The following is a 25,045-nucleotide window of genomic DNA, read 5'->3' on the forward strand; positions in this document are numbered from 1 at the left end:
TGTGCAACCACTGGGGGTACGTACACACACATTTTCTGAACCACTTGTCCCATACGGGGTCACGGAGCCTACCCAGCAACACAGGGCGTAAGGCCAGAGAGGGAGGGGACACACCCAGGACGGGACACCAGTCTGTCACAAGGCACCCCAAGCGGGACTCAAACCCCAGACCCACTGGAGAGCAGGACCCCGTCCAACCCACTGAGCCACTGCGCCACCACACCCCCTCCACTGGGGGTACTTTTGGGGAAAATGATGGGGTGACCATGTTGGGAGAGAGCCTGGGGGTGCTAAGCAGGCTGGCAAGGCTGGCTGTAAGTGTAGGTCCTAGAAGAGTAGGGTCTTTGGACCAAGAGCATTATTTGTCTAGTGCTTGTGTTCAAATAGATCATTTGTAATGAATGCTGCCTCTGGGTCCTTCACCGTATCCACACCCTCCCATGCTGTGCACCACAGTACCTTTAAAACCTACAAAGGGAAGAATGCAGCAACAATTCCTGTTCTTGTTGTTCCTGTGTGAACTACAGAAGTTACTGTTAATGACATTTCCATCATCAAGCTATGACATATTCTTTCAGTTGAACTACGGTGTCACTGCTCGGTTTGGAATATGAGTTAGTATCTAGCTGCAGTAAACTAGCTAATCGGCTTTTACTGAAGTTGAAGTTTGCTTCTATTTCAATTTGATGATTTTGATGATTTTAAATGAGTCATTGTTTTACTGCAGTCACAGGCACTTTCCTCTCTCTGGTAGTGTAGTGGTTTGAGTTGCTACTTTAGGACCCAAAGGGTGCAGGTTTGAATCCCATGTTCCTCTGTAGTACCTTTGAGCAATGTACTTATTTCTCAGCATGACTCCATACATTACAGTTTACAGCCCATGTCCTGTGTATTTATTGTCCTGTACTCCTGTTCTGTGTTGCACCATGGTCTCCAAGAAAAATACTTACCCTTAATTGCTCTAGTAAAATTATCCAGCTGTATAAACGGGTCAATAACTGCAAGCAGCTTAACACTGTAAGTTGCTTTAGAGAAAAGTGTCAGTTAAATGAATGAGTATAAATACCCAGAAGCCCTGGCAGCCTCCCATGTACTAGGTCTAGGTTTAGCGTACAATGTTTACAGTCCGCTGGACGTGCAAGCAAGAATTTGAGTGTGCAGTGCACGCATGTACACGTGTGGCTAAGCGTGTTAAGACTGGCTGATGTTCAGTCACTCGGGGATTTTTGTAAACATAGTTCATTTTCTACATTTTAAAACTCCATTCACTGTTACTCTGGCAATACAAACCTATTTCGTATTAACATGCATCACAGCAAATTTATGACAGAATTATACACAGTTAGCCCGCGACATAAAAGTTGATTCACTTTACATAAATGTTGTGGTTATGGATATTCTAACAACCCGCGTTACTGGTTAGGTAGGAAGATGTTTTGTTGTAAATCGCTGCATTATGGGTAACTGCCTGCCTGGGGGCATTAAGCAGGCTGGAAGAATGGTTACAACTACAGCTCCTGGAAGAAATGGAGTTTTTTTTTTAACAGAGAGCAATGTTTCCCTGGTGTTGGTGTTTTAATAAACCATTTGTAATGAACGCTCCTGCTGCGTCCTTCTTTGCCCTATCCAAACCCATGGCACTATGCACCCCAATATTGTCCCAGCAATTTCACAGCCTTGGAAGTAAGAGCTGGATTCAAATCTGTTTGTTTTTAACCGGGTAGCTTCTCTCATGCATGAATGAGCTTTGTTGCCAAGTACGTTTACACATACAAGGAATTTGTCTTGGTGACAGGAACTTCCACTGCACACACAGAATGACAGTGACAAGACACAGATAATAAAAGTAGAGTGGGCTACACACACACATTTTCTGAACCGCTTGTCCCATACAGGGTCGCGGGGAACCGGAGCCTACCCGGCAACACAGGAGGGGGAGGGGACACACCCAGGACGGGACGCCAGTCCGTCGCAAGGCACCCCAAGCGGGACTCGAACCCCAGACCCACCGGAAAACAGAATCTGGTCCAACCCACTGCGCCACCACGCCCCCCTAGAGTGGGCTAATAAAAGATAAAAAAAATATATATAGAGTATAATGTACACAATATACAAAATAGACACTACAAATTGTATGTGTGTACAGGTATGTTATATACAATGCAAGGGAACGTAAATAAGAGATATGATGTGAAAAATAAATATAAATACCGCTGTTTATCGCACCAGTTTACTCCCCAGGAGGCATTTAGTTGTCCATGAAGTGATTGGAGCAGTCGCAAATCTAGCCGAAGTCTAAAAATACCAGATGATCATTCCCATGGCCATGTATAGGCTACAGCAGGAAGTTGAGACGAAAGGGGCGAGGACAGTTACCATGCAGCCTACGCCAGGGTGGCGAAAGGCTGCAGCGATCGCGCAGGGCATTCGTGGTGGCGCTCGGGGACGCGAACGCGTTGCCTTATCACTCTATCCATCAAAAGTGATCGGAGGGACTAATGGAGAAGTTGTCTGACAAGCGGAGACCGGAACGTTGCTGGTAAACACAATCACGACCTGAGTGAATTAGGCTTGTGTAATAGTAGTAAATAGAACTTTCGTTTTTACTTCGAGGGGGTGCGGTAGCGCGGTGGCGCGGTGGGTTGGACCACAGTCTTGCTCTTCGGTGGGTCTGGGGTTCGAGTCCTGCTTGGGGTGCCTTGCGATGGACCGGCGTCCCGTCCTGGGTGTGTCCCCTTACGCCCTGTGTTACTGGGTAGGCTCCGGGACAAGCGGTTCTGAAAGTGTGTGTGTGTTTTCTTTGAACGTACTCTGTGTTGCGACAACAATGCGAGAGGTAAAACTGTCATAATATGTACTGTACGTGACGTCGTAATTTTTTTGTATCGACCACGCAGATTCGCACAGTGAAGCAGAGAGAACTGGACGGCCAAAAGAAAATGTATCAGAAATGAATCACTCCGCAAATAACTCAACTGGCTTTTAAGCGAAGCGTGCAGCAAAAGTTTATAAAGTTACGCGGCTTAATCTTACGTGGAGAATACTGCGCGTTCTAAATTGATCATTAAAGATAAGACTACAGCTCTGGCATTTTTCAGTTATTACTTCCATTTCTGTTATATTATGCAAACATTTGTAATGTGCGGCTTTGGAGTTTGTTGGGTGAACAAGCTCATAAAGAAAATGAGGAGTTCTTCGAGGGGTTACGCACTCCGTGAGGTAATATGTCTGTTTTTTTGGCAACGAACGTCACAGCGGAAAGTCCCTAACCCAAATTCTAGTTAATGAAAATTTAAATGGTTCTGTGATAATTATTACAATTAAATGACTAGTCTAATGTGTACGAAAATGTCGCATTTACCTGGTTCAGCCAAGAAAAGAAAGCGTTTTTAAGGTAAACAGTTGTTTTGATTTTGAATACTATAGGCATTCTATGAGGGCCGTGGCATGCCATGGGCCATGGGTAGCTATACTACAGACTGTTTGTTAAAGATATATTATACAGTAAAGTAAGTGGTCTTCCGTTATAGACCCCCCTCCCCCGTGTAAGCGTTGTCTTAGATTAGCAGAAGTGCACATTTCCTTGTTTCTTCCTTTCCATCCTTCTGCTAAACTGGTCCCAAGTAGCAACATCCTGTCGAAGTGACCGAAATGTCATGTCAGCCAACACAACGAGCAGTTTGATCTCACAGTATTTTTACATATCATCTTTATAACTTACATGAACTTACTTACAGGAACTTACAGGAACTTGCATGATGGCGCCGCGAGCGGCCGCCTCGGTGTGGAGCTCCGCAGTTGTTTTACTGTTTTTGTTAGTTTGCCCTGTCTTTAGTTATACTCCTACAATCAGTTTTACCAGGGAAGAACTGCTGAACATTCGGCAGTACACACCAGCCAATATTTTACCGGTTTTCGATTATTCTTACGTTTTGCTGGACATTGTCGTCGGAGGTGCAGCGGCGCTACTCAAGCGCTCCAAGACGCGCAAGCGTGGAAAGCGAGCCGGCGCTCTAGTCAAGCTCCGAAAGCGCGGCTAGAACAGCGCTGCCTATCCATCTGGCGAACCTCCGCTCTTTACCCAACAAAATGGACGAACTTTTCCTCCTGTCCCAAAGAAACAAGGACTTCTTAAACTCTGCTGCTCTGTGCTTCACGGAAACCTGGCTGAATGAAGCCATCCCGGACAGCGCGCTACATCTGCCGGGCTTCCAGCTGTTCAGAGCGGATCGCGACGCGGAATCAGCGGGGAAATCACGGGGCGGTGGGACATGCTTCTACATCAACGAAAGAAAGGTGGTGTACAGATGTGACAGCGTTGAAGAAGATGTGCTGTCCCGACCTAGAAGCGCTCTTCATCATTCCACCGCAAGCGTCCTCCTCCTCCTGTCCAAATTAACCCAACTCTCTGTGCCCACCTCCATCTATCGGTGGATCACCAACTTTCTGACAGACAGACAGCAGATAGTGAGGCTGGGAAAATTCTCATCCAAAACTCGCACAATCAGTACTGGAGCCCCCCAGGGATGTGTGCTCTCCCCACTGCTCTTCTCCCTGTACACCAACGACTGCACCGCAAAAGACCCCTCTGTCAAACTCCTGAAGTTCGCAGACGACACCACACTCATCGGCCTCATCCGGGATGGTGACGAGTCTGCTTACAGACAGGAGGTCCAAGAGCTGGCTGTCTGGTGCAGTCATAACAACCTGGAGCTGAACACGCTCAAAACGGTGGAGATGATCGTAGACTTCAGGAGAAACACCTCAGCATTATCCCCACTCACCATCATGAACAGCACTGTGGCAACAGTGGAGTCATTCAGGTTCCTGGGCACCACCATCTCACAGGACCTGAAGTGGGAGCCCCACATAGACTCCATGATTGTAAAGAAGGCCCAGCAGAGGTTGTACTTCCTTCGCCAGCTGAGGAAGTTCAACCTGCCACAGGAGCTACTGCTGCAATTCTACTCCTCGGTCATCCAGTCTGTCCTCTGCACCTCTATAACTGTCTGGTTCGGCTCAGCTACGAAGTCAGACATCAGAAGACTACAGCGGATAGTTCGGACTGCTGGAAGAATCATCGGCACACCCCCCCCCCAGCTCTCCAAGAACTGCACTCGTCCAGAGTCAGTAAAAGGGCTAGCAAAATCATTCTAGACCCCTCACATCCAGGCCACTTCCTCTTCGAACCTTTGCCATCTGGCCGGCGCTACAGAGCACTGAGCACCAGGACAGCCAGGCACAAGGAAAATTTCTTTCCTCAGGCCATCTACCTCATGAACACCTAAATCTCTCCCCTAGAGAGTAAACCAGTGCAATACATAATGCTATTTATATTTATATTTATAACTTTTTATCACATCATATCTCTTCTCGCACTCCCTTGCATTTGTAACTAGTGACTATTTTTGTATATAATATTGGGTACTGTATATTTTTATATATTTTTCATCCCCTATTCACATACTCTATCTTCTCATCTATCTTGCCACTGTCATTCTGTCTGTGCTGTGGAAGTTCCTGTCACCAAGACAAATTCCTTGTATGTGTGAACATACTTGGCAATAAAGCTCGTTCTGATTCTGATTCTGATTCTATAATCAGATGGGACAGTTAACACCAGAACTATTAATTATCCCATTAATAATAATTGATTTAATAATTAAAATAATAATGGGATAATGGCTTAATTAACCAAGCAGCACGAGAATACTGAAAGTAAGGTTTAAGAATAGTCCCGCACACGTGCTCTAGATCCGAACAGTACCGCCTTGCTCAAACTGTACGTCTCGTGCAAAGCAACCCTTCGAGGGACCAATCAGAGCAAAGCAGCGGGCAGCTTTTAAAGCCTCTCCAAATTACAGGCGGCGAAAAACTAACTGCGGTCCCGTTATATATCTCCAAAGCGATTTACAGCAGTATGATACTTCAGATTGTTTACCGAATTTGTGTGTGTGTGTTTTCCTCTGGGTGCCTTGCGACGGACTGGCGTCCCGTCCTGGGTGTGTCCCCTTCCCCCTCCGGCCTTACGCCCTGTGTTGCCGGGTAGGCTCCGGTTCCCCGTGACCCTGTATGGGACAAGAGGTTCTGAAAATGTGTGTGTGTGTGTTTTCCTCTGTGACTGTAACAGCAGGATGTGCCCTGCTATGTCTTGGGATACACTCCGAGCCCTTGCACCGTCTCATTGGACAATTTGAATTTAGTGCAGGAATAATTGTTTGATTAAAAATGTAAATAAATATAGAAAATATTTCTATATTTAACAGTCCTTTCATGGGTATGTTGGTGTGGGGAAGGCGTATGTCAGTTAAATATTTTGAAGCCAGGAAGGGGGATTGTTATGGGAAAGAGACTTTTGTTATTGTCTTGACAATGCATTCTCTGTAATGGCTTTTTAGTAAGCTTTGTTGACCATCTGTAGGAAATGTGGTTTTGGATTTGTTTGATTGTAAATTTGTTGATGTTTGTTTTTAATTGTGTATTGCATTAATAACTTCGCTAAATAAAGTTAATAAATATATATATTATACATGTATATGTAAAATATTTCTGCTAATGATGCGCATGGGATAGATTCAATCAATGATATACAGGAAACGCTCCGTTCCGTTATATTCACTTATCCGACGCTTTCCTCCAAAACCATTTACAACAACGTTACGTTGCTTACAATTCAATTGTTTACCCATTTTTTACAGCTCAGCTCGGTACTTTCACTGGAGCAATTAAAGAAAAGTACTTAGTTTACGCAAGTGCGATATGTGCGGGCTTTGAACCCGCAACATTCTGATCCAAAGCCAGCAGCTCTGAACACTACGCTGTAAGAAGGTATTTTGTCAAGGTTTCCCATGACTCTTTTTCACCCTGTCGCTCAATCCATAACCCCAGAGTTCCACCAGAAGACGAATTGCCCAGACTGCTTTGCAGGCATAAGCACGTTCGAGATCCAGAGCACACACACGGCGGAAGTGTTGAGCAAACGCCCGTTGCGGGAAAGCGGAGGCGGCACTGCAAAAATCAAGCAACTAAATCTAGGCTGAAGCGCCTCGTGAAGGGGCTACTACCCTGAGCTGTTCAACTGAACCGAGAGCAAAGGAGAAAAGCGGAGTCTCCACTAACTTTCGTGCGGTGCCACCATTCGCAAACAGCAGATATGCGCGAGCGGGATTCATTCAGTTCCAACTTCTGCTCGCTCTTGTGCCGAGCGGGGTCGCGGTGAGCCGGAGCCTATCCCGGCAACGCAGGGTGTGGGGCCGAGGACACGCCCAGGACGGGACGCCAGCCTGCCTCAGGGCACCACAAGCAGGGCTCGGATCCAGAGCCGCCACATACATAGCGTGAACTGGTCAAACCCACCCCGCACCCCTAATCTTATACTCGAAACCACAGCCAAAAATACCAGTTACCGTGAAGCGCCTAGCCGCTGTGCTCCATCACATGACATCACATGCTTTCTAGTGTGGTGTGAAAATACGTTCAAGCAGTTAATTTTTTCAAGTGGTTAATATATAGTCTAATGTGATGTGAGAGGTAAGACGTTCAGAAAATGTGTACGTTGCTGTGTGTTCAACACAATGCACAATGGAAAGTGTTGGTAGGGAAAAGAGAAGTGTGAAGAAATTTTGTTCACCTTCGATCCGTCCCGACGCACTTTGTCCGGACTAGATCACTTTTCTGTCGGACGCAAAGGAAGTTTAGAAAGTGTTGCCATGCCTTATGATGACGTATGTGTATAAGCTTGCAAATAAAAGGAAGGCAACGCAAGTCGGGGAGACAGCCAGCTGTTTGGGGCTCTCACATTGCGTCGGCCGATGTTGTCGTGAGAAATCTCTACGTGTCTGAGTGTTTTGTGCGGATCTTCTGCGGCTGATCGGTTCCAGAAAAGCAAGTATAATTTCTTTCACACTAATTCACTTGTGTTTGTTATGTGGAAGCCTCGCCTTCGTCTGGCGGCGCTGTGGAGCACCTGGGATCAGCGGCGGGTGCTGAAGTAAGGAGAGCGGTTGTCCGGGGCCAGTGTGGCACGGCCTCCTCCTTCTGTAGGCACCTCTGGGGTCCCGGGCCGGGCAGGAGAGAGACACACCTGGTCACTCGGGTATTTTACGGGACTTTGTGGGAGTGACCAGGCAGGAAAAAGAAAAGGCGCAGGAGGGAGGCTGGGTTGATCTCCGATTCTACGCGGGGGGTGCCGGTCTTGACTGCGACCCCCCCGAAGGGCCGAGAAGATGCTCCCTCCTCCTCCATAGCGGTACCCGATCATTCGGGCTTATTAGTTATTGACTTGTCTCGGGTGGGGTCGCCCCCCTAGGTTCAGTTCGTCAGGGCAGGGGGAAGAGTCCCACCCGACGGAGGATGGAGATTTTTGTTTAGAAAAACTTCGAATAATTGATTTTAATTTGTACATTTTATACTTTAGTATTTACAACGTCTGGGGGGCGCGGTGGCGCAGTGGGTTGGACCAGGTCCTGCTCTCCACCAGGTCTGGGGTTTGAGTCCCGCTTGGGGTGCCTTGTGACGGACTGGCGTCCCGTCCTGGGTGTGTCCCCTCCCCCTCTGGCCTTACGCCCTGTGTTGCCGGGTAGGCTCCGGTTCCCTGCGACCCCGTATGGGACAAGTGGTTTAGCGGTGGCGCAGTGGGTTGGACCACAGTCCTGCTCTCCAGTGGGTCTGGGGTTCAAGTCCCGCTTGGGGTGCCTTGCGACGGACTGGTGTCCCGTCCTGGGTGTGTCCCCTCCCCCTCCAGCCTTACGCCCTGTGTTACCGGGTAGGCTCCGTGACCCCATATGGGACAAGCGGTTCTGAAAATGTGTGTGTATTTACAACGTTTTATTTTCATGTGTTTAGTATGAATGTTAAATTAATGCTTATGGTTTTTAATGACGGAGCTAAATCAGAATGTGGCGGTTCTGGCATGAGTGCCTGGGGTATTTTTTTCTTGTAGGCGTGGTGCACAAGTGCTTGTATTTAAACCACTTTTTGGTGAAGGGTTTTAAAGTCCCAGGTTCTTTTTGTCAGAATGGATATTTATATTTTCTTTTAAATTCTGATGTTTATTACTCTTCGTACTAGTAGTGATCCAAGATGTCTGGAGAAGTGAAGTTCTGTCATGTTAATGTTGAGAGAGGGTGTTGTTATAATGAAATGTGAAGATGTTATCTTATGTTTGCGATGTGGAGTGTCGGAGGTTTTGTTTTGTTCGTATCAGAATCAGAATCAGAACGAGCTTTATTGTTCACACATACAAGGAATTTGTCTTGGTGACAGGAATTGGTATGAATAAAGTAAGAAGGAAAATTCACTTATATTTCCTAAAACTGGGCTGTCGCGGAGCCGTTTACCCTACCCTAGGACACGAAACAACAAGGTGAAGAAACGGGTTGGGTTGGTTTGGTGTGTGTGTCACTGTGGCCGAAGAAAAAGCCGTTTCAAAATGTAGTTAAACGGGAAAGATCTTTTGACGTCACATGTGCCTTTTAAAAAGGGTTTCTCCCAATACGTAAAGAGGTGTCGCTTTCTATCCCATTTACTTCCTGTCAAATTTATCCCGGAGAAGAGTGAGTGTCGACACATATACACTAAGTTTTCTCTCTGTCTATTGCGCTTCCTTTCAGCCTTCAGGAAAGATGAATATTTACAGCAAGATAATTCCAAACAAGTGGCTAATGCTGGGATTTTGTCTGACTTCTTTAATTGTAAGTATATAGATTTGTCTTAATATATTTTCTGAAATATTCCGCAAGCGGCAAGGGTTCATTTTCATCAGTTACGTGATGTTTTTCTTGCATGTTTCTGTAGTGCAATACCCCTGAGCAGTGCGCTCCAGCAAAATGCCCCGTTCTTATAAATAAAAAATGGGTAAATAATGGCAAAAATGCTAGATTAAAATCCATCATTTTGAGTCGTGCTGAAGTCAGCTAAATAAAATTAATAGCTTTCAAACCTTATTTAAATTTATTGTAACGGGAACAGACAGAGGATTGGATTGGGAATACCCTTACTAAATGCATGGTAACATTGTAATGAGCACAAGGATTTCTAATTGGGTAATATGAAAACAAAGAAGGGAATAAAGTACAGTACACAGTCATTACTGCATCAGTACGAGTCTTCCGCCACTTTTAGTTATTTTGTGGGGTGTAGCTTGCATTTAAATGTTGTTTATGTTTTCCCTTAATGTAGGAGTGCGAATATACAGTATGTCAGTTAAATTTTCTGTGTTTTCGTATCTAATGTTTGTTATTGAGTTGAGACATTGTGTGATGTTTTTTAACAACAAAATTACTTCCCAGAAAATGCCCTTTGCCAAACCATTATCAGAATATATTTACAACCCATATATTTTTTGTTTTTGGATAACCACTACCTTTACTGCTGTAGAACAGTAAAACTGTTAAACTGAAAACTGAACAAATTAAAAGAAAACCAAGTTCTTGAAAACCTTGAAGTAGATATTTCATTTTTTCCCCAAATGAATGGTTCTATAGACTTGATTCCTCTAGACCTCACTAGGGTAAAGTACATTTTTCTGCCTTGATGCTCGATGCACAGAGAATGAGTCTGGAGTAGCATGTTCCTTCTAGTAAACTGTAACTGAGAAAACAAACATGAACCAGGATATGTGAAAAAAGAGAGCTCAGTGTTTAAACTTAGAAGGAAATAGACAATCAAAGTGTTGAAAGTAGAGTGACACCCGGAAGTAAAGAATAGAAGATCAGTGTTGTCTTGCTACAGCCCAATGTTTGACAGGTGCCTATGTAGCCCTTGGGGTGGAAAGCAGGGACATGTAAGGAATGTACACCTTATTAGAAAACAGCAAGTTTAATGCCCTTGCTGTTTAGGAGCCAGGATGCATCCCATGACATAATAAATGTCCATGGTATTAAGTAACCTGAAATATTTTCTCTTACATTAACACTATTACATTATTTTCTTTACTAGGTGTATTGGTATCTATATGTGAGGAACCGAAGGGAAAGTGTGCCTAGAGTATCACAGCCTATGTGTTCTCACACCATGAGTAATTGTACATCCCAGAACTTTGAAAGGACTATCTCATTCCCTTACACCCCAAGTCATTTTGCTAATGTTTTTACAAAGCCCAAAACACCATCCACAAATATCACTGTCATCAGTAAGGAAGAATGGGATTTCCTACTGGAGGAGCTCAAATGGCCAGTACCGTCCACCGAGATTACTTCCCTCAGTGATACCACAGATCCGTACCTGTGCTCCTTCTTTGTGATCAACCTGAAGGAGACCTATACAGTCGGAGACTTTGTCAATGTAATGATTGTTGCCAGGAAGAACAATGGAGCCCCTAAGACTTATGGGGGAGACTTCTTCCAGGCCAAATTGTACAATACAGAACTTAAAGCAAGCACTTTTGGATCTGTGGTGGATCACTACAATGGTACGTACACAGTCAGCTTTGCACTGCTGTGGCCCGGTGCTGCTCGCGTATCTGTCCGATTGATCCACTCCAGCGAAGCTGTCCAGATCTTGAGCCGATACAGGGAGGAGGATCCAGACAAAGTCTTCTTTCATGGATATTTTGAAGATGGGGGCCAGAAGGAGACTGTCATGTGCAATGCTATGAAAAGTCCAGGCCTGAATGTCAGCAGTAGTATTTGCTGCTGTGAGTATCCTGATCCATACACAGGGGAGATCTGGTTCTGTCGTCGACCCACCTCCCTACCCTGCAGTGCCCTGGTCTACCACAGCATGGGAGGGTACCAGGCAAATCTCTCCAAAAATGAATCTGCTGTGCTTAACAGGTAAGCCTCTGCTGCTGAACAAGAACTGTGTCTTCTAAATATGTTGCAGATGACAAGACCATCTTTGGTCTTAATCAAAAGCCTAGATCTGTTTTTGGAGTGTGAGCTATTCTCCAGAATAATTAATACTCCTAAAAAAACTGTGTAAGAGAGTAAATTAAATATTCATTTATTTTCTCACAAATTCTTTGATAACATATTAAGGTTATTATTTCAATAATTTAGTTAAGCTTCTGTTGCCATCTTTGAGGATGTTCTTAGTGATCTTTCAGTATTGTGGCCAAAAACCTGAACTTCAGCATGAAAGTAATAAAAACCCTCAAAATTGAAAATACCTTTCTTCACTTGGACCTGGGCTGAGAACTATACATGTACAGTATATCTAGGAAATTAATTTTTAGTCATGTGTAGCTACCTTGCACTCACTATTTCTATATTTAGTTAAATTGGACATGTAGTGTAAAAATTATGGGCTCCCTAATTCCAAATGTTAAGGTAATACACTTTTTGCTGTTATAAGGGTTTTTTTTAAGTATTTTGTATTTTTTCATAAATAGTTAGCATACCAATGAAAATGTCACACTAGAGCTTCATCCAGTCTGCCAATAGACATCCTGCTCTAGCTCTGGTGGGTTCTTTATTATGATTTGTCATTTGTAACAGACAACCAGCCAAGGTACTAAGAACCCACAAGCTTGTGCAAGAAGCACCCCAGCTCAACAAGAAGGAGGGACTGCCTCCCAGCCTGGTCTCTCTAAGCTGCTCAGTGGAAGAGACAGAGTCCACTGCTCTGTTCCCTGTCAAGGCACAGAGCTGTTATGTTACTGACATTTACATTTATTCATTTAACAGATGCTTTTCTCCAAAGCAACATAACATTTCAGAATAAACAAGAGTGCATTTTACCCAAAGACAGAGATATAGACAAGCACTTCTCAAAGTACAGTAATTAGTTCAATACCATTGTTTTTTTCCCGGCTCCCATTACACAAGTAGTTGCATATGGAATTAGAATAGAAATTGATCAAAATTGAAACTGATTTCAGTTTCCGTCTTGGATGAATAAAATTTCATTCATTCATTCAAATATAAGCCCTGGCTCACACCATATAAGATGGAGTAATGATGCAGATAAGACCATGGTATTTAGAGTGCCCGGGAAAAAGTGTTGGCGCCACACAAGGGAGACAGAATACAGAATACAGAATTGCTTGGGAAGTAGTAGGTGAGTGGGATAGTAGGGAGAAGGTGAGCAACTGCAGTCTGCAGACTGTTTCTTATAATTGGGTAGCTTGTAAGAGATGAAGTTAGGAGGCTCCATTCTGCAAAGATCATAAATGTGACTTTTGTTGTTACTGGTCAGGAGCCAGTGCAATTTCTACTATAAATACTGTTTGATTCATGAAAGATCCTCTGAATTAGATCAACCCTCACTGTCTCAGCCTCCTTTTGGACAAAAGCTTCATAGTGAATGCTCCCTATATGCAAAGCACTCATCATATGTGACTGAGCTGCAATTTCTCAAAAGAACTGAATCAAAATTACCTGAAAAAGATGCAAAAGCCAGCTTGACAGATATAAGAAATGCTTAAGTGCAATTATTGCTGATTTAAAGAATACTTAAGGTTACTGACTCTAAAGATAACACACTCTGAATCTTTATAAATTATTATAGCACAAGTTAGAATAGAATAAGGCAAACAGGCAGTTAAGGCAGACAAATGCTGTTAATGTGTCAGAATGCAGACTGACACTTATTATCTGCTTAGTCTGTTTTTAACTGGCCACAGTGGAAAAATTACATTGCATTTTACAAAAAACGGATTCCATTACAGCCCATTAGCCTAATGTGTTCAATTCTGTAGTTACTATTTTGACTGGAAATAAGGTTTGTTATAGAACTAGGGAAGCCTCCCACTTTTATCTGCATGATTTCTGCTTGTTGTGGAGGTGTCTAAAAGGTAAACCTGCCAGAAGTCTCTTGGCACAGTCCATGTGCAGCAGGGAAGGAAAGCAGACTTTATCACATTGGTTAATTACTAACTGGGATACAAAGTTCAGGTATTATCTGCATGATATCTGCTTGTTGTGGAGGTGTGTAAAAAGTAAATCTGCCAGAAGTCTCCTGGCACAGTCCACGTGCAGCAGGGAAGGAAAACGGACTTTATCACATTCGTTAATTACAAACTGCGATACAAAGTTCAGGTATTCCAGCTGAAAAAAATTCATTTCACCCTATTTTGAATACTGTTATGAAAGAAAGGGGGTGCGGTGGTGCAGTGGGTTGGACTGGGTCCTGCTCTCCAGTGGGTCTGGGGTTCGAGTCCCCCTTGGGGTGCCTTGCGATGGACTGGCGTCCCGTCCTGGGTGTGTCCCCTACGGCCTTACGCCCTGTGTTACCGGGTAGGCTCTGGTTCCCCGTGACCCCATATGGGACAAGCGGTTCAGAAAGTGTGTGTGTGTTTTGAAAGAAAAAGCAACATGTTTCCAGCTAATGTTTAATTTCTCACATTGTGCCTGACAGTGTAAGATGAAGGTTCTCAAGGCGCAGTTTGGAGGCAGGAAGTTCAGTGGGTGCGAAAGAGAGAAAAAAAACATGAAACCGAAATGTAAATGATTACTCAACTGACAAAAGATGAGAAAAACATGTAAAACACAAGGTACAAAACTGTACGAATGTAAAACAACAGAAAAAAAATATATAAAGGGTGAACTTGTTGCAGTTCCATGCATAGTTGTCCCCCCAAAAATAAAAATTCTTTGGATAGCTTGCCCCTTCCTGGGTGTGTCCCCTCCCCCTCCGGCCTTACGCTCTGTGTTGCCGAGTAGGCTCCGGTTCCCCGTGACCCCGTCTGGGACAAGCGGTTCTGAAAATGTGTGTGTGTGTGTGTGTGTGTGTGTGTGTGTGTGTGTGTGTGTGTGTGTGTGTGTGTGTGGATAGCTTGCTTTCCCCCTATAGATCGAGCAAACCTTAAAAAATACCAACTATAAAATAACAAATTATTAATTTCAGCATTTACTTGTAGAGTACAAGGAAAAAAGAATTTAAACATAAAATATAATGAAATATGAAAATTGCTCTTAACTCCAAAAATCTCAAACAGAAGCTCTTTTCTTTTCGTGAGACAGAAAGAGCAAGTTGCAAATAAGTTTACAAGTATCAGTAAATTGCGATAAGCTGTTTTTAACAGGGGGGTGTGGTGGTGCAGCGGGTTTGGCCGGGTCCCAGTCTCTGGCAGCCCTGGGGTTTGAGTCCTGCTTGGGGTGCCTTGCGACGGACTGGGGCCCCGTCCTGGGTGTGTACCCCCCACCTCCAGCTTTCCACCATGTGTTGTAGGGTTAGGCTCCAGTTTGCTGTGACCCCGCTTGGGATAAGTGGTTTCAGACAGTGTGTGTGTATTAATAAAAGAAACCTTTGCAGGTGGGATTGTATGAACAAAAAATTTATTTAGCTTGGAAACAGTAATTGTGGTGAAAAACATGTAAATAGTTGCAGTTTCTCTTTTTTGGTTTCTGAAGAAGTGGTTAACAGCTGGATTATTCAGGAAATGAGTGGGTTGGACCACAGTCCTGCTCTCTGGTGGGTCTGGGGTTCAAGTCCTGTTTGGGGTGCCTTGCGATGGACTGGCGTCCTGTCCTGGGTGTGTCCCCTCCCCCTCCGGCCTTACGCCCTGTGTTACCGGGTAGGCTCCGGTTCCCCGCGACCCCATATGGGACAAGCGGTTCTGAAAATGTGTGTGTGTGTGTGTGAGTTTGAACTGTGAGGAGAAACTCTCTGAAGACCTTATGCAAATTGCAGGCAGAACTTGATTCAAACCCTGGTTTGAACCCACAAGACAAGAGCTTTATCTGTTCCACCACTGTGCTACTTATTACTTATTTGTATCAAGGTGTCTCAAAGGTGCAAAAGTGTTGCGTGTTCAGTGTGCCATCCTCTGCATCAACAAATGCTGGGTGTTGTTATGTAAACAGTCATGTGTCATATAGATTTTTTTTTCATATATTAATGTAATATGAATCAGTGACTTCTGTTTCTGTATCATGGAACACAATTAAATTTGACACATGGTCAGTAAATATCCCTGTCAATGTTTTATCCTCATTCATGAATAGACAAGCAGCTGTTGAATGATTTGTTAGACAGCTGTCACAAGTTAGTGAGCGACTTACATACGAGAAAACAATATACTAATCCAAGCAGGAGGGTTAAATGCTCTCTATTCAGCTACACAGTTTCAGCAGAACTGCATTATTGTTAAGTCTTAATCAGAACTCTCCTCTTCCCATTCACATAAATACTGTGCATTAAGATAATTATTATATTATTACATTTGTGTTTCTCAGCTACATTATGTCTCAGTTATTCCTAGAATACTCTTACTTGCCTGTTGTGGCAGTTATTTCAGTGTTCTGTATTTTACATAGATTTCGTCCCGTACTCAGTTTGGCCCTCTTTAAACTCAGATTTTTTTGCAATACGCTGCCAAAAAAAATTGCATTGTTATTAGCGGAATCTGTTAACAGACAAACTTTGTGGTGAACTCAGTCACACAGCTGAACATCATCTCATTGATCTGGACTCCCAGCTCCTTATAATAGCAATCATTTGCCTAAAGGTTTGTCCAGAGTTTCCAGCAGAGGTGTTTAAATGGCGTTGTAACTATCTGGCTAATGAGTTAGCCCAGATCCTCACGTGGATTCCAGAAAAGCGTATAATTATATAAACCCAGGCGGACACGGAAAAAAGGAAGCTCTTCTTTTTAATATCTTGTAGGCAACTATGGATGACATATTTCACACAGCTGTCTTTACAATAAAATAAACAACATTAAAGTAAACTCCAAAACGTGCGAGATACAAAATGTGTACACGGCCAAGTATATCAGCCTGCGCGCGCGCGGGAGAGAGGACCGAGGGGAGGAGCAACCCCTTAGTCTCCACCATAATACGTCATCATTACATATCCCCCCCACTTAGAACAAGGGCTGTCCTCAGACCACAATGGAAATAAAACAAACATTTACCCCTTCACTGTAGCACATCACTGCATAACAGAGACAAACAGTGGCACATAAAAGAAAGTAAAGACAGTTGCCCAGCATAGTACCATAGCCCAACATTACACAGCCAGAACAGCATCCTTTTCGTTTTTTTTTTTTCTTCTTTCCACAAACTTCACACTATTAAAGCAGAAACTGAAACAGAAGATACTACAATAAAGGTTTGAAACACACAGGTCTGAACAGTATCTCAAGAACAAGTGGTGCATATTGCAGCCATAACCCCTTCAGACATTTCAATACCCGCTAGTCTCCAGACCAGCCAAAGAAAAACATTTTCTTTCGCAAACAAAATACAATAAGACCCCAAAATGACAAACAGAACATCATGAAACATGTCAATACTCAAATTGTAAAGCAAAATAAGGGTTTGTCCATCTGTTAACATCCCATCCACTGGTAACCCTTGGTGTGCGCCTAGGACGGAGGAAGTATGGATGAGCTGTGTGGGCAGGTTGTGTGGGATGAGTAGGGTGTTGCGAGAATGAACGTGTTTCCGTATGAAAGGGCTGTGTGTATGTGAGGCAGGAATCACCAGCACATCCACTGCGAAGAGAATACGGATGTGTGTGCATGTGCACAAGTTGTGGGTGCTGGAGGTGAGCGTCAGCATGGGGTGAGGAAAAGTTTACAGGGGGCGTGACCACAGGACTATTAACTGAGGGAGGCTGTGTCCCCATAGTCGGAGCAGCCGGCAACTGGTCATGGACGTCCGGCTCCGTAAACAGGGTATCAAAGCCAAATACGTCCTGCTCATCAGGGACACAGACCTCTTGCTCCTGCAAATTGGTCTCAGCCAACTGCTGGGGCAAACACTCCAGGTCCTCCTTGTCATCCAAATTAGAAACATGGTGAACACCACCATCAGCTGCATCCGCCACCCTGGACAACTTGTAATTCAGCTCAGACAAAACTTTGGTAATCCTGTATGGGCCTTTATAGACTGGGGCAAGCTTGGCCGAGAAACCCGCCGAGGCATCCGACCGAGGGTGGGCTTTCAGTTTAACCAAGTCACCGACCTGGAACGAGATGGCACGCCGATTCTTATCATAATGTTTTTTTCTGTGTGGACTGGCTCTCCGCTAGGGACTCCCTCACATGATCATACGCCTCCCTCAGGGCAGAAGTGAGCTCCACCTTGTAGTCCGCTACAGAATCAGCCATGTATTGAGGACTTGGTGACAACCACAAATCAAGGGGTGTATTGAGGTCTCTGCCATACAAAAGAAAAGCTGGGATATCTCCCGTACTCTGGTGTGGAGCTGTTCTCAACGCAAAGGATATCAGCGGCAAGTGGAGGTCCCAGTCTCTGTGTTTTTGCCCCACATAAGCACGGATTGCAGTCTTAATAGTACGGTTCACTCGTTCCGTCTGGTTAGACTGGGGGTGGTAGGCTGTAGTCAGCCTGTGGTCTGAGCCCATGGCAGCAACAACCTCCTCAAAGAAATCACTCACAAACTGAACACCCCTGTCAGAGACCAGGTGCGCAGGAGCGCCATGTCTCGCAAACGCCTCAGAGACAAACTTGCGGGCCGCAGTCGCCGCTGTAGCCTCTCGAACTGGACAGATTTCCACCCACTTCGTGAAATAGTCAATGAAAACTAAAATGTATTCATTCCCACGACCGGATCTGGGGAGGGGACCCATGAAATCAACACCAGCAAACTCCCATGGATATGTAGCGACTACTGGTTTCAGATAGCCTCCAGGCTTCTGATTGGCTGGCTTGGACAACTGGCAGGTCACGCAGGACTGGACATACCTCTTGACATCACCCCTCATACCTGGCCAATAGACTCGTCTCTGTAAGCGCCCAAGGGTTTTGGTAATGCCTAGGTGGCCCCCCATCGGGTGGTCGTGAAAATATCTCAGTAAGGTACCTCGGAGGAGTCCCGGCACATAGAAACGCAGGGCCTTAAGAGGATGAAGCCGGCAGGAAGCCCTCTTGTCCATGAAGTAAACCAAACCGTCCTGAATGCAAAAATCTGCTGAGTCCACACAGAATCCGCTCTCCAGTTCCGTGAACAGCGATGCGATTACCTGGTCACCCTGCTGGAGCGACTTAAGCTGTTGCTTGTCCTCCAATATTAACAGTGGTTGACGTCTGAGGTTCAAAGAGCCAATAGTGGCATATGCTGGCAACAGGTCTACGGGCTCGGTAGGATCACAGGCAGGGTTCCGCGAAAGGGCATCTGGAACCAAATTTGCAGAGCCTGGTCTGTGGACCACTTCAAAGTCAAAGTCTTGTAGTCGTAGGCACCATCTAGCTAATCGCCCTGAGGGGGAGGACCTTGACATCAGCCACCTCAAGCTGTTGTGATCCGTAACAACTGTTACATAAGAGCCCTCAATATATGGACGAAAGTGTTCGAGAGCCCAAATCACCCCGAGGCACTCTTTCTCAGAAGTGGAATATAGGCGCTCTGACTTGTGAACTGTGCGGCTTGCAAATGCAACAGCCCTTTCCAAGCCATCTTCCCCAGTCTGGGTCAATGCGGCCCCGAGGCCAACATCGCAAGCATCCGTATGAACTGTAAAAGGCTTTCCAAAATTAGGTAAAACAAGTACTGGTGCCCTAGTCAACTGCTGCTTCAGGTGATCAAAAGACTGCTGGCACTCAGGAGACCACGTGAAATGGGCATCCTCCCTCAAAAGAGCGAACATGGGCTCAGCGATACGAGCATACCCTGAAATGAACCTACGATAGTAACTTGTCATACCAAGAAATTGTCGCATGTTTTTAACCGTCTTCGGTGTGGGAAACTGCTTGATTGCAGCAACCTTACTCTCATCAGGACCAATGCCTCCTGGGGTTACCAGGTAACCCAAGTAACAAAGGTTTGGCGTACAAAAATGACATTTAGCCAGCTTCAACGAAAGGCCAGCCGCCGCCAAACGCCCCAATACACTAGCGAGTTCTGTCAGGTGTTGGTCAAAGGTTGGTGAAGCAACAACTGTATCATCTAGGTACACCATACAACAGGTGTGTGTGAGCCCTGCCAAGACAGTGTTCATTAGCCTTTGAAATGTCGCAGGCACATTTGACAATCCAAAAGGCATTACTTTAAATTGATAGAGCCCTTTGTGCGAGATAAAAGCTGTCTTTGGTCTCGAATCTGCAGCCAACGAGACCTGCCAATAACCTCGTGCAAGGTCTAGAGTTGAAATGAATTTACCGCGTGCCAAAAAATCCAAAGAGTCATCTACTCTCAGCAGCGGATAGGAGTCCCTCACTGTACATTTGTTCACTTTCCTAAAATCCACACAAAATCTCGGCTCTGTGCCAGGCTTTTCCACTATCACGATCGGGGACGCCCAGGGCCCTGAAGCCGGCTCAATAATATCATCCTCCAACATTTTAGAAATCTGCTAGCCAACATGCGCGAGGCAAGGAAAAAAAAGTCGAATTCCAAAAATAGTTTGCCTGCTTCCTTCGTCATCCACCAAAGAAATACTCCAAATATACTCACTGTCCAGTGTCCAAACCTTTCCTTCTGAGGGTGTTCATTCACAGTTCGGGCGCCATTTGTAACGATCTGGCTAATGAGTTAGCCCAGATCCTCACGTGGATTCCAGAAAGGCGTATAATTATATAAACCCAGGCGGACACGGAAAAAAGGAAGCTCTTCTTTTTAATATCTTGTAGGCAACTATGGATGACATATTTCACACAGCTGTCTTTACAATAAAATAAACAACATTAAAGTAAACTCCAAAACGTGCGAGGTACAAAATGTGTACACGGCCAAGTATATCAGCCTGCGCGCGCGCGGGAGAGAGGACCGAGGGGAGGAGCAACCCCTTAGTCTCCACCATAATACGTCATCATTACAGCGTGTTTGTAATAGACAGAAAATTTTCTATTTGTAGCGTCCGGACAGGCGTTGCTATTACGTCTGAACACGGACGAAGCGTAAAATGACCTCACGTGCAGGGTGATGTTAAAAGTGCACTGTGCGTACTGTAAGACACTCGGTGGAAGTGAAACATACACGGTGTTTGAACTACGGTGAACAGTGAAACGCTACTCTGTGAGCATGACCGCAACCCCGAGACGTGACGAAATACCGGACTGGAACACTGGACCAGGACTGGAGAACAAGAGGCAGGAACTGACAGGAGGGGCACTCGGGACTGGAACACAAACACCTAGGAAACAGACTGAAGGAATAAGAGACTACTAATCGCCAAGAGAGCACAATAGAACCGCTGATTAAGAATCCGCAAGTGGTTCTGCTCCGCTGGCTCCTTTTATACTTCCGTGTCCTATGAGACTGTGAGGTGATACGTGGCTGTTCCCTGGCGGCACTGAGTGGCGCCGCCTGTGACCTCGTGGAACGTGACAATATTTCTAACAAATGTTTGTGTGATTTATTTAATCACCTGATTGTTATAATGTAATGATCACACCACATTTTAGGAGCAGTTCATGCCAGAATACAAATGTTTCCAAAGGGGCACAGCAAAATTTTATATTAATATAAAGTAAATGTAAAAAATAAATTACATTTTTACATTTGAAAAAAATTTAAAGTATAAATTACAAACATCCCTAAAATCAAACTTGCAAACCACCTGCAATTGTTATTAGTAGCTGGATATAAAGTTGTCTTCTTCTTTCACATTGATTGACTTGATTATAGAGACTGTGCTTGTTGAGTCTCAGTCTTTTGACTTATTTACATTTCAAAGTGGCATCTGCTATGATTTCATTTCACTTATCCAACCTTTTATGAAGAATGCTTCTCTACAAATACTCTCCAATACTTGCCAAGTCATGTTTTGTAATTCTTACACCTTGCCCATCCAACAAACCCAGTTCATATAATTTATGAAGGTACACAAGGATGGATATACTCACTGAGTACAGGGCTGCCAATATTTCTGGCTGAGATTGTACTTACTAGCAGGAAAAATGCAATTTAAACTTTCTTGTTTCTGCAGGAATCACACCAATGTTGTTCTACCAGGGCAAAGCCCTGTTATCAAGGTCTTATCACAGGAAGCTAATTTAAGTAAGTCTGTGCTTTCTTTTATATATGAAAACAGTTTATTTTTCTCCTCATAACTTACCATACACACCCCAAAAACTTTGTTGCATGCACTTTAAGTGGAAAGCCGCCCACATTTTGAGAAATGTCCTGTTACGGCGTTCTCCCGATCCTAGAATTCTACGTATCCATACGTTCATACGTGCGCACACCTTTTACAAGCAGTTTTAGGTTGAATTTTAGCACCAACTTCATAAATATGTTTGTACTCTGCCTGACTCTTTAAACCAGGCTGTGAAACCTCCTCACATATGTCATAAAAAAGTGGTATATCAGTTGTCTCATACTTTCCATCTGATTTAACAGATCTTTTTATAATGCTGTTCTATACAAATGAACATTGTCCACTTCTGCTCACTCTTATTTTTGTGTTACTGTTCTGTACTGTTTTGTGTATCTTTTGTAAAGTAACCACTCAGAACTTTAAAAATCCATAACTTGCAGATAGATTACTGTGTGGTTGTTTTCTGGAGCTCTGCTGAATCTGTAATGTTTTTGGGTTTGTAGGGGAAACCAAAAGATGCATTCGAGGTCTGGACACACCAGTACCTTCTGGGTTCTTTTTCAAGGATCAATGGACCTCACAAGTGTGTGCCATGAAGGAGTTTCCCAGGGAAGAAATGCGCCGCTGCCTCACAGGCAAGGAGGTGCATATGATGGGAGACTCCACATTGCGCCAGTGGTTTGAGTTTATAGGAAAAACACTACCAGGTGAGATTCTGTATTACTCTCAGATGTTTTTTAGCAGCGTGTGTGTTTTTTTTATTTTTTCGTATTTTGATCATTACTGCAGTGAAATCATCATTATAACATTTTACATGAGAACTGATTTTGGACACACACACACATTTTCAGAACCGCTTGTCCCATACGGGGTCGCGGGGAACCGGAGCCTACCCGGTAACCCAGGGCGTAAGGCCGGAGGGGGAGGGGACACACCCAGGACGGGACGCCAGTCCCTCACAAGGCACCCCAAGTGGGACTCAAACCCCAGATCCACTGGAGAGCAGGACTGCGGTCCAACCCACTGTGCCACCGCACCCCCTGATTTTGGGCATGAACACTTATTTCAAGACTCCTCAGATTTGTCTAGCAAACCAGTTTTTGACAGTCAAAGATCACCGTAGTCATCGCCCTCTTCAACTAGGACCTCTAAATCACACAAACTTAATACATACTATTCCAGGGATAGCTACTGTTATGGCCAAGTGAACATATATCATATCATATCATATATCAAAAGGTGCATGAATGATGAAGAAAAGTCTCGTCAAACAGTACCTTGATGGCAATAATAATCATACTGAAAAAAGCAGGAGGCATATTTTGAGAGCCTTTACAATAATTGTAGTGCATCATTTTATGTCCAGACCACATGCTTGTAGTAAGAGAAAATGAAAAGGAGATGCAGCTGTGCTGCTTCTCAGAACAGGTATGTAACCTGTTGAAAAATTGTTTTTGTCCCTCGTGTCTTCAGCATAGTCTCTCCTCAACCCTTTTCCTCTGTTCTCTTCTCCTCCTTTACTCTGACTCAGAGACTGACAACTCCATCTTTCCCCAGAGCTGGCACCCATAAAGCGTCACAGTTCTGAGAAGTCAGGCCCCCTGTTGATGGTGAACTCTCAGACTAACACGTACATTACCTGGCGTGCACATGGGCTCCCCCTCCGCACTACAAAGACGCCTATGGCTGACTTGCACTATATTGCCAATGAGCTGAAAGACCTGGCAGGTGGGGAGCACACAGTCGTTGCTTTCAACCTTTGGGCACATTTCACAACGCACCCCGTGCACCTGTTTGTGCGGCGCATAGCCATCATCCGCAGAGCAGTGAAGTCCCTTCTGCAGCGGGCACCACACACTCTGGTTGTCATCAAGTCAGCCAACACTGGCTATAAGGATGTGTATGGCAGCGACTGGCTCTCCTGGCAGCTGGACTCTGTCCTGAGGGCCATGTTCAGAGGGTTGCCTGTGGTCCTAATGGATGTTTGGCAAATGACATCTTGCCACTACTCCCCTGATGACATCCACCCACCTGCCATTGTGATTCAGAATGAAGTGAACCTCTTCCTGTCCTTTGTCTGCCCCCATTAAAAGATGTTTTGCGGATGGGTGTTTCTGTGTTGCCATTTTGACATGGCGCCACCTCGATTTGACATGTTGAAATAAACACACACACATTTTCAGAACCGCTTGTCCCATATGGGGTCGCAGGGAACTGGAGCCTACCCGGTAACACAGGGCATAAGGCCGGAGGGGGAGGGGACACACCCAGGACGGGACGCCAGTCCGTCGCAAGGCACCCCAAGCAGGATCCGAACCCCCACGTTGAAATAAACAAATGTCATTAAACTCTCTCTAGAGAGAAATATTTTTATTGTAGACAATCTACAAAAGTGTTTTATTTGAGAACTACAAAACTGAACATGTATATGATGTTATTACAAATGAAAGGAAGAGTTATTACAGTAACTGCTGTTATCAGTGATTGCCAGCAAGGTGGAATAGTCGAAAATAAGATTTATCTCTCAATCTTATTTCAGTAACCATTTGTCCTGAGCAGGGTCACAGTGAACCAGAGCCTATCCCAGAGGCACTGGGCGCAAGGCTATGGAGAAGGGAACACCAGCCCATCGCAGGGTAGCCACACATACACGCACACACACACTATGGGAAATTTTGGTGTCACCAGTTCACCTGAACTTTGTTTGGAAACCAGAGCATCCAGAGGAAACTCACAAAGAAAAGGGGAGAACATGCAAACTCCCCACAGATTGAGCGAGGGATCAAACCCACATTTTCTCACACTACCCAGGTGTGGTGAGGCAGCAACGCTACTGCTCAGAATGATGGAGGGCAAAGTGGGTAGCCATTGAAGAGGATGCAGGCCTATCACAAGCATCCAAAGGCAGAAGGCTATAGAAATTGTTACCAAGGCAGCAGAGAGATTGCTGTGGATTAGGAGAAGGAGTGCTACCTGGATGCTGGCTGGCGCCTGATTAACCCCGAACAGGTCACATGGACAAGGGTGTCTCATGCTGAAAGACCGATAACACCGTGTGACCCCAGATTACATCACTGGTGATCTGTCCACATGTCACAGCTAGTAAAGTGAATGACTTTGATTCACTGCATCAGTTCATTCTGATGGAAGATTTTA

The 25,045-nt window shown here is 44.8% G+C and overlaps 1 protein-coding gene across 3 annotated transcripts; it reads left to right on the forward strand.

The window, feature by feature from the left end:
• Window positions 1-2,404: 2,404 nt before the first annotated feature.
• Window positions 2,405-24,059, forward strand: LOC108928600 (NXPE family member 3-like). Of its 3 annotated transcripts, none has more exons than XM_018742594.2 (6): window positions 2,405-2,539; window positions 9,612-9,692; window positions 10,939-11,774; window positions 21,779-21,849; window positions 22,393-22,596; window positions 23,447-24,059. In XM_018742594.2, the coding sequence occupies exons 2-6, from the start codon at window positions 9,624-9,626 to the stop codon at window positions 23,977-23,979; spliced, it is 1,713 nt and encodes a 570-aa protein (XP_018598110.1). In that variant the 5' UTR covers window positions 2,405-2,539; window positions 9,612-9,623; the 3' UTR covers window positions 23,980-24,059. The 3 variants fall into 3 exon arrangements, with proteins under 3 accessions (XP_018598110.1, XP_018598109.1, XP_018598108.1); XM_018742593.2 differs by lacking the exon at window positions 2,405-2,539 and adding an exon at window positions 7,522-7,884; XM_018742592.2 differs by lacking the exon at window positions 2,405-2,539 and having other exon boundaries at window positions 8,799-9,692.
• Window positions 24,060-25,045: the final 986 nt, after the last annotated feature.

Source organism: Scleropages formosus, chromosome 13 (genome assembly GCF_900964775.1).
Source record: "Scleropages formosus chromosome 13, fSclFor1.1, whole genome shotgun sequence".
NCBI lineage: Eukaryota > Metazoa > Chordata > Actinopteri > Osteoglossiformes > Osteoglossidae > Scleropages > Scleropages formosus.